Source organism: Sander lucioperca, chromosome 14 (assembly GCF_008315115.2).
Source record: "Sander lucioperca isolate FBNREF2018 chromosome 14, SLUC_FBN_1.2, whole genome shotgun sequence".
NCBI lineage: Eukaryota > Metazoa > Chordata > Actinopteri > Perciformes > Percidae > Sander > Sander lucioperca.
The window spans coordinates 16,126,299-16,142,905 of record NC_050186.1 but is presented as its reverse complement, the minus strand read 5'-3'; the positions used below and the strand labels follow the sequence as shown (position 1 = coordinate 16,142,905).

Sequence of the window (16,607 nt, the reverse complement as noted above, 5' to 3'; positions counted from 1 at the left end):
AGCTTAAGTTTTTTGGTAGAGAGGCAGGAAAAGTCTTTCTAACTCCATTTTTTTGTTCTTGTATTCCTTCCCCCCACACACTACCCACACTGTGTTAAGAGATTATTGATAATCCCTGCATGGCCGTTGTCCAAATGTTTATGCTGTAGTCCTGATGACCAGCCAGGAGCCAGGCCTTGCCCACAGATGCTATGAGACAGGTCTGGTGGGCCATGATGAGTGTGTCTGGCCTTGATTGGTGGATTTTGTTTAGACTTGTTCATACATATGTACTCGCAAATATTAACATCCCCGCACCCTTGTGCGCACATGCAGCCTACATCTGTTGCTCAAGTATGTTGTTCAAATAGTGATACTTACAGGCTCAATAACAGCAGGCTCTCCCTTCTGTCCCTTCTCGCCACGAGCTCCGTCGACCTGCACACCAAACACACAGAGACACAAACATCATCAGCAGACCCTCTCCTTCAACACCCTCATCATGCTATCCGCCTCATCTTCTAGATCGTGTCTTTGCCAGTATGTCCTTCCAAATATTTTTCACCTGTCCATAATACTCATCGGTCTCAGCAGGCAGCACTTTGCCCTCTTTGTCGTTGTAATCCAGGTCTCCGTAGGTATCGTAGACATCTAAATCGCCATAGTCGGGAAGGTTCTCCTCCTTGAAGCCTTCCTCCAGATCTGTGTAGTCACCATCGCCTTCCACGCCGCCGCCTGTTCCGGTGGCAATGGATCCCCCTGCTCCGGTGCCGGCGCTGGCCGACCCCCCTCCAGTGGCGGAAGATCCTCCCACAGAGACAGAACCATCTCTGTCAGAACCGCCCCCGATGGTGATGGTAGAACTGCTGCTGCTGCTGCTGCCTCCTCCACCTCCAATGTGGACTGTACTGCTGCTGCTGCTGCTGCCTCCTCCACCTCCAATGTGGACTGTACTGCTGCTGCCTCCTCCACCTCCACTGTGGACTGTACTGCTGCTGCCTCCTCCACCACTGACATGAACTGTACTGCTGCTGCTGCTGCCACCGCCTCCACCAGTTGTGTAATGGCCGTCCACGTTATAGTCATATCCGTCGCCGTAGTCATCGTAGGAACTTCCTACCTATAAAATCGTAGATTTAGTTAATAAAGTGATATTTGCAGCATTGCTTGTTTCAGTTGGAAGTAAGTGATCATGAAGAGCTTACTTCCTGTGTACACAAATAACATACAAATGCAAGAACATTACTTTGCATTTCTGACCTATTAAAACATACATGGAGCGTACTAAGGCTGCAACTAAGGACTATTTTTACTACACATACATCTGCAGATTATTATCTAAAGTTTGTTTGCTCTATAAAATGTCATAAAATCTCGAACTCCTAAAGCCCCAGCTGACATTTTTAAATGTCTTGTTTGATCATCAAAATAGTTGCAGATGTATTTTTTTGTCATCCACGTATCAATTCATCGACTAATCATTTCATCTCTACCGCGTAAGATGTATTTTCCCAAAGCAGCAATGATTGGGGTTTCTATGAAAAACAAAATGTATTTCTTCATGGTGGCATTTTTAAATACATCCACACTGACTTTGCTTCCCCCATGTGGATTGGTGGATTATAACATGAGTAAGGGCCCAAAGAAGGCACTGCTTATGTATCCCTCACATAAGTGCAGGTAGGCCTTGCATAGACTATGTAACAAAGTAAAGAATAGTATTTCAAATGTTCCAAACAGCTTACCAATACATATATTCGACCTACAGGTCACACCCACAACAACTAAGTGAGGATGTCAGTGTAATGAATGTCAACGTACTGATGTCTTATTGCTGGAGATGGTTATAGAAGAGCCTCCTCCGCCGGTGATGACCTGCCTTTCGATTCCGGCACCTGTACCCAAGTCAATCTTTCCCCCTGCTCCCAGATCCAGCTCCCCCCCGGTGCCGATGCTGGTGCTGGTGATGGTGACACGCCGAGAGGTGTCGGCATCGGGCAATGCCGTGGTCTCGTCGTAGTAGGTCTCGTAGTTACCGTAGGTGTCGTAGCTGTCGTAAGGGCTGGTCTCCTCTCCGTTGGCGTCTCCTCCGCCGGCGGCAGTACCTGAAGAGCTGCTGGATGAGCTGGAGGATGTACCAGAGGAAGAAGTGCCAGAGGATGAGCCACTGGAGATGGAGGTCAACACTTTGCCGCCAGTGGCACCAGCACCGCCCCTCAAAGCCTCCTCAACTTTGGTCACCACGCTGTCTCCATCTGTCCCCTGTAAGGCACAAAGGAAATGCTTACTTTGGTGCGTTTGAAACAATATGATTGTATTTACATTAAGTGAGTAAGTACATAAAACAACAACAAACAAAGTGCAATTAAAATCACAAGGTAATACATGAAAATAAAGGGCATGTTTAAAAAAAGTAGTTTTTCAACTGATTTCTAAAAGAGTCCACAGAGACAGCAGATCGTATTGGAGGAGGCAGAGTGTTCCAGAGTCTCATTGCTACCGACTCAAAAGAATGATCACCATAGGTCCTTAGTCGGGTGCGAGGAACAGTCAAAAGATTGGACATAATGGACTTTAGGGAGCATGCTGATAAATAAGGTTGCAGTAGTTTGCAGCCACATATGCAGGTGCCTGACTGAATTCTATATTTGACAGAGAGCCAGTGGAGAGACTGGAGAGACTAATATATGAAGTCCATTTGTGGCAAAACGTATATTGGAGGACAACAGTACCTTGGCTTCTTTTGTGGTAGTCTCAGTATCAGATGTTGAATCAAAAGGCTTGCCGTCCACATCCTCATAGTAAGGGTATTCATAATAGTAGCTGTCCTCCTCCGTGTTCTAAAGGAGAGAAACATGACACCAACACTGAGAGTGAATTTGACTGAGAGAGCCAAAATAACTCAATTATTAAAAAGGTGATTTCCAAACATGATCTACTGCTCTGTTGCTGCTGGGTCTGGCTGACTTATGCGCGACAGACTGGCCATCGATCAGAAGCACACAGGAATGTCTACTCGCAACTATGTTCTACTCGCGGAAACCTCATGCTGCTTCTCCCTGTTGCAACTTGTTACGAGTGAATGACAAATTACTTTTCCAGTGCTTTCTTAATGAATCTGTCACACATCTTTAGAGAAAACACAGGTCAGGTTTTTGTGTACCTTGCAGGCATACTGACGGGCCCCAGGGCAGGGAAAAGGTTAAGAGGAAGGACTTCCTGTCCCTCTTTTAACCCTTCTCTGACACACCTTTAATCAGCATGCAACGTATTGGTATTCAGTGCAGAAAACAACACAGTGCAGGGATGCAGGCTTAGACAGGCACCACATCATTCCTGAACAGTTTTAACTATCTGCATAGCCTGATAACCCTGTTCTTCCCAGTCAGCACTTTCCTCTGGCAGAGTGCAGTTCGCTTGTATAAGCCAAGAGGCTCTTTTCAGCACAGGATCCACCCAAGATCTGATTTGAGTATTACAGACAATGATGGATTAAGGGATATTAACTTCCTTGAGTATGGTCAGCTATGAGAACACATGGTGGTTCTTTTGCTGGTTTCAACAATGTCCTGTATGCAAAACTCCAGTAGAATTACCTTTAGTATTGTTAAACAATGTTATGTTCGCAAAGCTGCACTGTGAGCTCCAAGGTACAAAGTAAAAAGGAACATATTTCGGGCTGCAACTAACGATTATTTTCATTGTCGATTAATATGACATATGACTTTTAGATGCCGGTGCGTATGGACACAGCGGCCCCTCTCTGTCCCGACAGCGTGATGTTTTCCTTTTCAATATCTTTAGTATTTTCAATATGTTTTGTCTTTAGTTTTTATACTGTTTGGTTTTGCCTTACATTTGCACTATTTAGAACGTATTACTGTATTGTACATATTACGTATCTTTTTTTAATTGTATATATTACTTATCTTTTTTTTTTTATCTTATTTGTATATATTACAATGGGATATATTACGTATTACGTATCTTTTATATTATACTAGGAGAGAAATGTATTTTTAATTGCTCTGTATGTCTGGCACATGACGCAGAATTGACAATAAAGCTGACTTGACTTGACTGTCGATTCATTTTCTTTCAATTAATCGAATAGTTGTTGCTCTATAAAATGTCAGGAAATGGTGAAACATGGCGATCAGTGTTTTCCAAAGCCCATTATTTTTTTTTACCTCAAATGTCTTGTTTTTGTCCACAACTCAAAGATATTCAGTTTACTGTCAAAGAGGAGGGAAGAAACTAGAAAATATTCACATGTATGAAGCTGGAATCAGAGAATTTGTGTTCAATTCCTCAAACCGATTAATCGTTTATCAAAAATAGTTGGCAATTCATTTAATAGTTGACAACTAATCAATTCATCTGTGCAGCTCTAAACATATCCAAATGATAAAAGGTCTGGTTACTCACATATTCATCTGTGTTGGGGTCCTGGTTCTGAGGCTGGTCGGGCACTGGCACTTCACAATCGGGGCTGTAGTGCTCACAGTAGTCATAGGCAGCACGGTGGTCTGCTACAATCATTAGCTGCTGGATGTCTCCCTGGAAACCACAAGAAACAGGAAGTCATGAGATGCACTGGACGTAGCTACAAGTCATGCATGTAAAAAAAAAAAAAACAAGCAAACAAGCACATAAACAAATAAAGATGAGGGAGAACATCTGCGAGCAGCATTATCACACGCAGAACAGGCAGTCCTGAAACTAGGTCAAGCCAGGGGAATCTAAGGCTGACTAAACGATGAACAACTTTGTCCCGGGTTCAAGATTGTCGTTTTGCATCAGAGCTGAGCACCGGAGTGTGAGATGAAAAGCTTACAGCAAACAGAGTTACAAGAGAACAACTGAGACTTCATGTAGCTGTGGGGGGGGGGGGGATAACAGACAAACACGGGCTCACATTAGTCATAATCGCGATTACAATTTCAGCTCCTAATGATCACAAAAACAGAATAATCGAACAATTGTTTTGCACGTTACGTTTTTCAATAAACTCTTATTTTGTATTGTGTTCTGAATGGAAAAAAAAGTTCAAATGGGGAAAGTATTAAGGGGAATTTCACAATTCAATGTGTTTTCACTGTTGATTTGTTCAACTTTTCCCCAGTTTTTTTAAGTTCAATAATTGCAACATCTTTCAAAAAAGTCAATGAGTAATCGCGTTAATTAATCGTGATTTCAGCATTGACCAAAATAATCATGATTATGTTTTCCATAATCGAGCAGCCATAGCTCACACACACAACACACACACACACACACACACACACATACATACACACACAATGATAGATTTTAAAGAGCATACATTAGCCCTGCCCTACATCTGAAGACATGAGTGATTTTGCCTTTGAGCTGATTGTGTAAGATAAATGCATCAACTTAGCATGTGTGACATGGAGAACATGAGCAGACCTGCAGTTCAGGTAGCTGACCTGAGCCATCAGTGTGTGCATATACTAAGTTGAGGTGCAGGGTGGGGGGTGTGTGTGTGGGGGGGGGATAGTAGCAGACGTGAGGGATTTAAAGAAAGAGACATTGGGAATGAAACAGAGATTGATAGAAAAAGAGCAAGAGAGAACAAGAGGGAAAAGAGAAAAGGCTCAGAAGGATCCCCGGGCTACATAGGGAGTTGGGTGTGTGTGTGTTTGCCACATGTTTCTGAATAGAATGCATATGGCATCAAAACGCTGTATTGTGTCTATCCAAACATGTCCTGATCACACTTCCAAATGCAGTGAAGTCATTCCACATTAATCAAATACAATGTCAACGTAGCTGAAACAAATTTAGTTTCGGGGGGAGGGTATGAGAATAACGTTGGGAACAGACCACCACAGAAGATGAAGTGTTCTTGATTATGTCCAATTGCTGAAAATCTGAAACCTCTCAACATGTCTTTCCAGCTGAAATTCTCCTCAGATAGCTGTCTTTTCTGACAAACATAAATGGATTGCATTTTGGGTCTAACCAGTGACAGTTCATTGAGGAGCACCAGTCCCACTGCTACACTCCAACATTCCACACAGAACTCCCTCTCTCCTGCATCCTTTAGCAACTCTCGCAAAACACTCCACGAGACAATGTTTCCTGCTCCGGCCTTGGCTTATGCTATCAGTGGTGCTAATGGTGGATGCAGGAAAACAAATGACAAAACTTCCTCCAAGACAGAAAAATTGGAGTAGCCATTACACTACTCTCCCAGGAAACTTTCAAATGGCTACCTCTGTACCATTTGTCTAAAATCGGGATCTGTAAGGAGCCTATACTTGGTATCAGTCTGACAGTCAGTCTTTCCCTTATCCTGGCAAGACTGTGTGTAACAGCTGCGCAGAAAGGGGATGATGGGAATTCAGAGTGTTTGAAATGAGGTCACATTCAATGAGGAATAAGCCCTCTGTTCAACAAAACAGCCCTGCCGTCTGGAGCATTGCAACTGCTTTCCTATTCATAATATGCCATTTTTCTGCTTTCCTTTTCTTTTCCTCCACACTCTCTTTCTCCATCTCCCAGAGCAGCCAAAGGAATGTCAGCGTAGATCCTGACCACAAGTGGTGTGATCTTAATTGTACCAAGATGAGATAATTAACCATGCACCTAGGCATTAATGAGAACATCCTCGCAGCACTGAGAGAGCATCGTGGCAGAATGAGTTTAATGATGTGTGACAGGAATATATATATATATATGTATGTATGTATATATATATATATATATATATATATATATATATATATATATATATTTTTTTTTTTTTTTCCCTTATTTGCCAAGTACATTTACACATACAAGGAATGTATCCTCTGCATTAAACTCCTAACTAATCAGGAGCGGTGACTCCAGTTGTAATGCCAGTGCCTACCTCAAGGACAATGGGCTTGCATGTCTTTATGGTGAGAGGAAACCCACGCAAACACAGGGAAAACATGCAAATTCCACACAGCAGTGCCCGGCCATAACGGGGGATTGAACCCAGTACTCAGCAGTGCCTACTTGACCACTGAGATACCGTGCCACCGAAAGAGTTGCATGTGCATGCCTAGAGGCACTGTTATAAGGATCTTATTGAGGCTGCATAAGCTGATGGCTGCTTTTGATTGTACCAACTCGGTAGCCAAAGGCATACGAGAGGGGGAAAGGATGAGAAGAAGCTGGATAGGGAATGGGGCCTGAGCTGAGCTGTGCTCATGCGTGTTGGACCATTCAGCACAAACAGTTCCAGCCGTCTGAAGTTTTATTCTGTGTTAAAAGTTCTGGACAAAAAAGGGAGGCCAGGCACTGAGCACTGCACAAAACCAAATGCAGATGGATCGGCAAAGAAGCAACAAACTATTTTTCGCTTAGAGGGACATTCTAGCAACGTAACATTGCACTAAGCTTAAGTCCGGAGAATGGTGAAAGACATAAGAATGGTAAAAAAAAAAAATCACTTCTAGTCCTTAGGATAGGCAAGGCTCCAAAACACTGGATCCTACAATTCCCATAATGCAACTTCATTAACTCTTCATTAGGCCCTTAGGCTTATGTCACAAAAGTATGCTTACTTATTTTCTTTTCACCCTCCATCTTTACATATAATTTATTTCTGTGTTAATATAAAAAAAAAGGCATACGGTGCATTTGCTCCCATGAAACTGCACACCTTCACAGTGAAACTATTGTCAAAGTCTTGATCCACCGTGACAACCACTAAAGCTGGTTCTGATTTCCTTTCTTTGAGCCAGAGCTGCTCTTTTCGCCACACGTCGCTCTACAGATTCTGGTGCCAAACGTTATATAAGCTGATGTTTTACAGATGTAGGAAAGCAGTAAATATTCCTATACTGTACTCCAGCTGTATGCTAATGCCAAATTTCCCATTTAGTATTCTGGCACTAGATACTCAGTCTAGAAGCCCATTAAAGAATGAGATATTTACTCCATTCCTGTACATGGAGGCAACTTCTCTATATTTTGATGACAGGGGACCGCACTGCAAGTACTGTATGTGCAGACTCAGGGATTCAGAATGTGATAACGCTAATTGGTTTAACCCAACACTTAAAAAGAACACAATATTATAGCTTATTCCTCACTTCAAGTCACATCAACGGAAGCTGATGCATGACACAAAACCAGACTAAAATATACGTGAAATCATTAATATACAGCAACACATGCACACACAGACACGCACGGACCACCAATCCCACACCCAAACAGAGCACACCAAAGGAGAAAAAATTGAATTATACAATCACACCCAAACCTCTGGGGGAACCATAAAAGACATGCAATCAGCTTTCATTTTTGAGAGGGGACAGAGACATTTTTCACTCTGGAGCATCATGTGGTACATCAGAGTGGTGCTTAAGGCAGAAATGTCAGACAATAACAGGGTTGCTGCTGTCAGCATCTCTCTGGAAATATGACTCTTCTCCTGGCCAGTGCTCTGGTGGAAAAGCCATTGCCTGTGGCTGTGAGCGACGGTCGATCTCACTTCACATGCTTTGTGTTAAAGAAACTTCTGAGGACACTTGCATGCACACACAAAGCATGCACATGAAATCCATAAGTGATTACAGGGCTGCAGTTTACGAGATTAGATTACAAAAGTGGAACAAAGGCTGATCAATAACACTTAAGATTGTTGAGATTCATCTATTCTTTTTGTATTTTATTTATAAAAATGTCGCATCAACTTTTTTGGCTTTCGTTCCCGAACCTCACCCTGTTTTGGCCACACATGAATCCCTGCTGGACGTTCTGGTTGTGTCCAGGTGGGGGCAGGAGAGTGCTCTAGTGAGCATGAAGCCAAACATTTGTCTCCATCTGAACCTGACCCACAATCATCCAGGGTGGACCGAGTTCATTGTGTTCCCACTTCTGAATCTGATATGATGCTTGGCATGGAAAGCAACATCGCTGCGATCTCAAAATCGTCACGACAAAATGGACAGCTAATGAATGGGGTACATTACTTGCTACACGAGCGTCACAGAACGAACTTCATGCATATATGCTCTCTTCCTCTCTTTCTTACACAAACACATATACTTTATGCATGAGGTGAAGGGAGTCCAACAAAGGCTTATTTCAATTAGAGTATGGTCCGGAGATGATGTCAGGCGACCCCCTGCTGATCAGTTTAAGGGGGCTTGCACTTTCTTGGCTTAGAGCAGCATAGCATCAAATTAAACAGCACAAAGCAATGCTCATTATACCTTCATATCCCCAGGGACACCTGATAATGGCTCTGTTTACCTTTTAAGCCTCACACAACACTAAGACAAAAGCTTAAAGGAGAAAAACTCAAGTCTAGTTTCTCATCATTTTTCTGGATTATATGTCAGCAAAGGAAAAAATGGGTAGGAGGGCCCCACAGAGCAGGATAAGACTCTGGGAGGTCCATGCTCTGGCTGCATTTTAAGGCGAGCTACTTTCACAACATAATTACACATTCACCCCTGAGCTCTGAGCCAGGCCTTGGTCCCTCTGCCAGCCCACACCAGCACACTCGCAGTCCCAGCGCCTGGGCAAACTCCAACCTGACCACAAAAACCAAACAACACGTTGCAGAGGTCAGCCCGCCGCACAGAGGCCATTAATCAGCATGGACACACGCACAAAAATTGCACGTGTACACATAAACAAACTAGATATGCATTGTCTACATGGCTGTGTAAGTACATACATGCAAACATACACACACAGGCCTACAGAGAAATTTCATTCTAACAAATCTACAGAATTCAACTTTTACCAGACATCAAGTACAGTTTCATCCACATACACTTTCCCCTCCAGACTGTAGCTCAATCCCAGCGCTCAGAGCAGCTGCCAAGAGCAACAGGCCTGTCTGCCACCCCACTTATCCACCGCGCAGCCCCTTAACCATTCCCCCACCTCTTTGCCACTGTTCTGTTTTTTTGGATTGCATCTAGGCCTCACCGTCATTTCAATCCTCAGCTTCCCAGCCCCCATCACACTCCCTACTGTATAAGATTTTAATTCTACGTCTCTGAACACTATGGGAAGCCATATACACATTTCCTGTTCATTTGGGGTGGGGGAAACCAAAGCAGCTCGCCTCATCTAACAGACGTAGATTCTGAGTGTTTGGCTTGGCCATTTGCTGAAATCTACATAAAAAAGTGCTGAGGGCACACTTCAGGCCTTGCTGACACAGTAAAGGAATAACAGAGGGAATACGGGGGAGAAAAACAAACATCTGACATGAGTTAGGGAAATTCTCTTAATTATCCATGGTGGAAACTCCATCTTCCCTGGGGCTACTGAAGTCTACGTCCCATTCCTCAGCCTGAATTGTATAGAGGTAGTGTGTTCTGACAGTGAAGCATGACCTATACATTGGACAAGATAATGCAGACAAAGGGACTACAGCAATGTAAATGTAATAAATATGGATTTAATATTGTTTGCTTTGGAAAAACGTTTTGGGTGTTTAAAGGTATATAGTTGACTACAACACTATGCCACAATATACCATTCAAAAGTGACATTATGAAAAACATAAACATTTTCACTCGACATTGCATCAAAATACACTAAGTAATCAGTCAATTATGAACGCCTAGCTCAGTGTTTCTCAACGGGGCGGTACCGCCCGCCAGGGGGCGTTCAGAAGATGACGGGGGGCGCTGGAAGCAATATTTTGGAAAGAGGGGCGTTGAGGTGCCTTTGGGGGGCGTTTGTTTGAAAGCTAGTTTAAACCAAAGATTCACAATAACAATACATGTTTACACTTTAAACTACTTGCACAAATCCAGTTCACGGCACTGTAACCGGACAAGACGTGGATCATAACTCTTCTTCTCTTCGGTGCGTCTGCCAGCTTTGTTTGGCGCAGCTCCGCGCTGCCTTCACGGAAACTGGACGTCAAAGCATCATCTTAAATGAGCCCCGTACTTCAGTGTGAAGCTGCGTTCAGATAATTAAAAAAAGAAAATCGCCGCAGGGTGGTGCGACGTCCTGTTGTGTTCTTTAACCCCCCCAACGTAGCACAAGTTGACTGTATATTTCACAGTTAACAGTTTTTCGTCAGATCGTTTATAGAACGCAACGTTTCCTACCGCACCTGAAGGCAGCTTCATTTCACGGAGAAAGAGAGAAAGAAAAGAGACGAGCGAGAGACATCGACTGGGCTTTGTTGTTTGGCAAACATTTAGCTGTTTCACAAACTCCCGGGCAGTTCAGGGCTTGTGTTTTGTGTTTTAAAACTTTCTTGTGGAAGCAATAGAGGCAGTGATGTTACTGTTTACTGTACGGGATTCTCACACCTCCTCAAGATGTGGGGTTGCGTTTCTCCAAAGCTATTTACTCGCAAGACAGGCGATAGCAAACCTATACTCTTCTAAGCATCAACAAAGGGCTCTCGCTAACTTTCAAAGGTTGTACACTTATTTCCATTCGGAAGTAAATCCTTCTGCTTTTACCCCTTGATAAGTGCCAGCTTGTTTTCCCTTGGAACAATTCAATTATAGATTTAGATTTGAATGAAAAAAAAGAGTTGAATGTTAAATTGCTAGCTGTTTCTGATTGGCTACTGTTAGTGTTTGTAATACCTAATTAAAGTTTGAATGTTACATATCCAGTCGTTCTGATTGGCTGCTGTTATTTAAATTGAATGTCAAATGGTTGCATTTTTTTAAACACCTGTAAATATAATTTCTATTCACATGGCTTTTTTGATACCTGGGAAACTAATAAATATGTTGTTTGTCATTCAATGAAATGATTTTTTGATTATTTTTGATAACAATAATAACAACAATAAAAGGCCTAATATTAGGGTGTAATCATTAATATTCGGGGCAACTAGCCTACATCTTATTTGATGGGGGGCGGTTAGGGACCTGGATAATGGATAGGGGGGGCGATGGCACAAAAAAAGGTTGAGAACCACTGGCCTAGCTAAACCTTATACAGTCTAATACAACAGTACTGCAATGCATGCTACCTTCAGGAAGAATATAATGTTCAGTTGTTGTAAAAGCAGTTTTAGAAAGATGTTAATTCAACGTCATGATCGTTTTGGAGGCTATAGTTTGTGGTGCTGTTGATTGTATTACGTTGTGCGGGTGTTTGTATTATTTTGTCCATCCCATTCATATCAATGACCTATACACCTAATAAACTGGCAACTGAGTGTAAGATGACTGAGGTGGATTCGCAGCACCTTGCTTCAGGTACATACCTCCAAACCTTGTCCGAGCTGTTTGCTGTATGTAAATCAACCGTGATTGGTGGTTCAAAGCTGCCAAGGACTAAACTTGTGGTCACACCTCTGAATAGGCATTAATTGATCTAATCTCAATGCATTCTCAACAATTTCACACTCAATTTATTATACAGTGCTTTTCAGAACTGTTCACGTGAGATCAGATTTTAGTGCTTTGTGGAAAAAAAAGCTAAACTATAGTATACCCCCCCAAGCAGGGCATCACATTTCCAGGTCTCTTCTAATAGGGCTCCATTAAAGAAGCCATTATCTATCCATTTCCCATCCAAGATAGACCTGATAATCAAAGAGGCTAGGTACATTTGTGAATATTGTTGTGGAGCTGTGGAGCCACTTATTCAGAAGCTTCACTAGAGCAGTGTGTAGCCAATGACAAATAATAAAACAGAAGACCAGTCAAGGCCTGGAAACATCAGTCAAACCAATTTTACTACTACCTCAGACACTGGGCCAAAATGGGCTTAAATCGGATTCTGAATTTGGAAAATCTACTGTAAATATGCAAAGTGGTGTCAACCTCTCTGCAAATAGTCAAGATGTAAATCAGGAGAGCCTCTACAAGTGAATACATATTTACCTTAGATGACTGGAACATGTGAACTGTAAATAAGGAGTGCTGAGTGAAGTGCAGGAAAAGAAGAAGAACAGTGCTGAGGCAAAGATGGAAACAGGATGTGTAAAACTCATCACAATATGAAAGCTCTTAACAAGCATCAAGCTCATGTGTTGCATGTCTTTACTACTTTTTCCTGGCTCTGGTCGCACCATGGGAGCCACACAACTCGCTTCATCCCAGCCCTATTATAGGCCTCCCAACCCTTTGCGCTGCTCCCCTTACTCTTATCATATTGTCTTTATCTCCCCCACTCATTCCATCTCTAATCTTTTATTTCAATATCTTTACCTCAATCCTCCTCTTCCAAAGCACATCACGCTTCCCTACCTATCCTCCCCAACTTGTCCCCCCCCCCCCCCCCCACCCACACACATGCCCGTCCACCCCGACCCTCCCCCTTGTTCCGACCATCAGCCTGGGACAGCCTATCAGTGGATACCAAGGAAACCTCTGGATGATGTCATGTGGTATGGTTGCTGTTCCAAGACTGACATCAGCGGCGAGAGAGCTCCTCATTCTTTCCAGAGAATGGCCCAAAGGTTTTGGCTCCACTACCCGAACCTACTGCTCCAGCTTCCTCACTCCTCCACACTCTCAATTTCGAACATCTTGTTCTTCCGATCTACTCTGCTCCAACTCCCTAATATGCCAAATTGATGTTGTCTTTCTGTGACAAAAACTACACTATATGATCGCCCACTTTCATCCTGGACTCAGATGCTTTCGCTCTGTTCAGACTGCAACAATGGAGGCCAGACAACAACTTTTGTGCTTGCACAGCTCCGCCTCGGCTACTTCGATTCACTCAAGTCCCTTGTGGACCCCTCTGAGTGAGGCCAAGCAGTCCATCTGTCCCGTTTGTGTTCCCTCGAACCAAGCACAGCCATTTATTTCACTGAATGCTTCTTAGAACCCAGGGATCGGCATGAAATTATCTCTGGTTTTTCTTGGCACACTAACAGAAAAAAACAACTGTGAACAGTGAACACGGAAATCAAGGGACACATTCTGTAGATGGACTTTGTCATGCAGGTCCTAAATACTGAACAACAGAGATTAAAACACACTGGAAATACAGACATGCTTTCAACATCCATAACCCTACAGTCATGAAGACAAACAACATCACAAAAAAGTCATTAGCCGGACTTTACTTAAGATAATGGTTCTTAATGACAGATTTGAACATGTGCATTACAGTCATTATAAGGGAGTAATTACTATTTCATTTGCAACAGATGAGCACTGATTAGCAGGTAAAATACCTGTCTTCTGACATAATCATCACCTTAATTACCTTCATAGTCTTTACTGGCACACGCTACAGTACTCTTATGCAAGCTACTCAGAAAAAAAAATAACATTATGGTACTTATAGAGGGTAGACGCTGTCTCTGTGACCACAATAACCATGTTAGAAACCAAACCACAAACCACCTCAGCATAGAGTAAGTGGTACTTGCCGCCTGCCTGCTGTATGTAAAGAAAGGGAAGAGGAAAAAACACACTGTTCACTTTAACTCAAAGGTTTTAAAAATCTGATTACCTGTCCCTCCTCAAGTCTGTATGCAAATATTTGTTCTCAACATTTATTATCTCTTCTTTTTTGGGGAAATTCTTTCTTAGCAGTCATCCTTATGATGCAAGGGAATATATTGTGACTCCAAAGAAAAACTTTTGAGAAATCAAATCAATGCTGTCAGAAACAGCTCTCTCAAATTGACAGTTCAAAAGGTGTTTTTGCTCTGTCTTATTATTTCCCCTTTTACACGCTTGTTTTTCTAAAGAGGCTGACTGGAAATCGTAGACTCTTAAAGTCAGCTGAATTAATTGGCCTCCAGGTGAAATCGCATACGTTTTTTTGTTTTTGTTTTATGCTCACCACCTCTTGGTGGTAACTGACTCTGGCAAAAGTCAACACAGGATCAGACTAAACTACAGAGGGGAGAAGGGAGTAAGAGGAGGAAGGGAGCGCGGCCTGAGCATAATTTGGAAACTATGTGGCATATTTTCCGTTTTCTGCACGCACTGGAGCCTGTCCTGTCTCCCAACTGGCAGACACACAGCAGGAGCGCTTTAAACATCTCACACAAAATATCTGTCTGTTCCCACGGTAACGCTTTGATTACTGGCGAAGATTTTAATTGTTCCTGTATCACCCCAATCTCATGACGAGTATGCTACAGGCAATAGTAAAAATTACAGCAGAATTACAACAGTACCGGATAAATGCAGTCATCCTGCTGCCAACTGGAGGAATTTACTAGTGGCCATTAGGGCTTCGGCTAAATAATAGCTATAACACATAAACACAAACACACACCAAAAACATCTGTATGTATGCCTCATTAAATAGTTCAAGTCAACAAGTTCACTGGAATGTAATCCATGTAATATAAAACAGTGTTGTACTTCCCTGCTTCACTCATGAACCACATCTAACACTGCTGTGGAAATAAATGCTTACATATACAGTTCTGGACATACTGTCTTTCTTGAAATGTAGCTTTGGTTGCGAGGCTGTGATTAATGGTTTTGACTGAGGGAAAGAAATGAAGCTTATATCCCATCATCATCTATCTCCCCTATTGCTTGGCAACTTTAGGGATTGTGGGGGTAAGTGATGTCATATTTCATTTTTTTTTTGTCTGTTCTCGCTGAGCAGCAGTGAGGTCAAAGGTCAGCTGGCTCAGCATAAGTCACATCAGTCAGCTTCTGTTACTAATTATTATTGAGGGCCTCAGCCTCACAGACTAATCCCCCTTTAAACAAGCGCAACTCTGACGGGACAAAGACAATACTATTCCTTATGCCTTGTGCCTTTGTGTGCCTTTTTGTGTGCCTTGTGTGTGTGTGTGTGTGTGTGTGTGTGTGTGTGTGTGTGTGTGTGTCCGTCACAGAGGTCATGTTTAAGAGCCACAGATATCCACATAAACGCTTGTTTAAGTCAGGCACTATCCAAACTAACTCTGATTCTTCAAAGTAGATAAAGACAAAAAAGTATTTCATATAATGATGCACATCCGGTACCGCTATCTATTTTATGAACCCAAAAAAGGCTTCCTTTCACTAGACAGATTAACATCCATCTTTCATATCCATAGCCACAAAGCTTTTCCAAAGATAAAAAGAGCAGAAAGGAAGAAGTAAAGCCCTCATTCTAATAATGAAAACCTGTCACCGCTTGTTAAAAATCTCTGTAATCAGAAATGTTGCAGCCAATTCAGAGAAACAGTTCAAACATGAAACCACAAACAGAAATATAACAGTTTGACTTGTAGGTTTTAACTAGGGCTGCACGATTATGGCCAAAATGATAATCACGATTATTTTGATCAATATATTGATCACGATTAATTATCACGATTATTTGTTGATTTTAACCAAAACAAATTTTACTGTCACATAGGCTAATTATAACTGCTTTCACATCCATATTGTGCTACATTACTGCCAATACATCCATATTGTGCTACATTCCTCCTTTGTTGAAGGATACTATGAAGGAGTATGCCATTTCAGTTGTTGTGCGACCGCTTTCCAAACATGCACGTTTGCCGTGAAAAGATACAAGCAATGCAATTTTCTGATCACGTTAATGACGCATGTTAAAATCCGGTGCCAATATGGCAGCGGTGCCCGGTATCTACCGGACAAAATAGCAACGCGGATTACACTACCACTTAAATGTCTGCATTGCGCTCTGATGCTGCATGTCACGCTAGTTAACACTAATAACACGTTACACAGCAG

General features: G+C 42.4%; 1 protein-coding gene across 3 annotated transcripts in view; it reads right to left on the bottom strand.

Moving 5' to 3' along the window:
- col5a1 (procollagen, type V, alpha 1) overlaps positions 1-16,607 on the bottom strand; it is an 86,718-nt gene that overhangs the window by 39,573 nt on the left and 30,538 nt on the right. For 2 of the 3 annotated variants that reach the window (XM_035991257.1, XM_035991258.1), the window contains exons 5-9: positions 4,408-4,539; positions 2,712-2,819; positions 1,801-2,241; positions 545-1,099; positions 361-417 (exon numbers count right to left, since the gene is read on the bottom strand). In XM_035991257.1, the coding sequence (XP_035847150.1) occupies positions 361-417; positions 545-1,099; positions 1,801-2,241; positions 2,712-2,819; positions 4,408-4,539 (1,293 nt within the window). The remainder of the gene's footprint in view (positions 1-360; positions 418-544; positions 1,100-1,800; positions 2,242-2,711; positions 2,820-4,407; positions 4,540-16,607) is intronic. The other variant, XM_035991259.1, reaches the window with a different exon arrangement.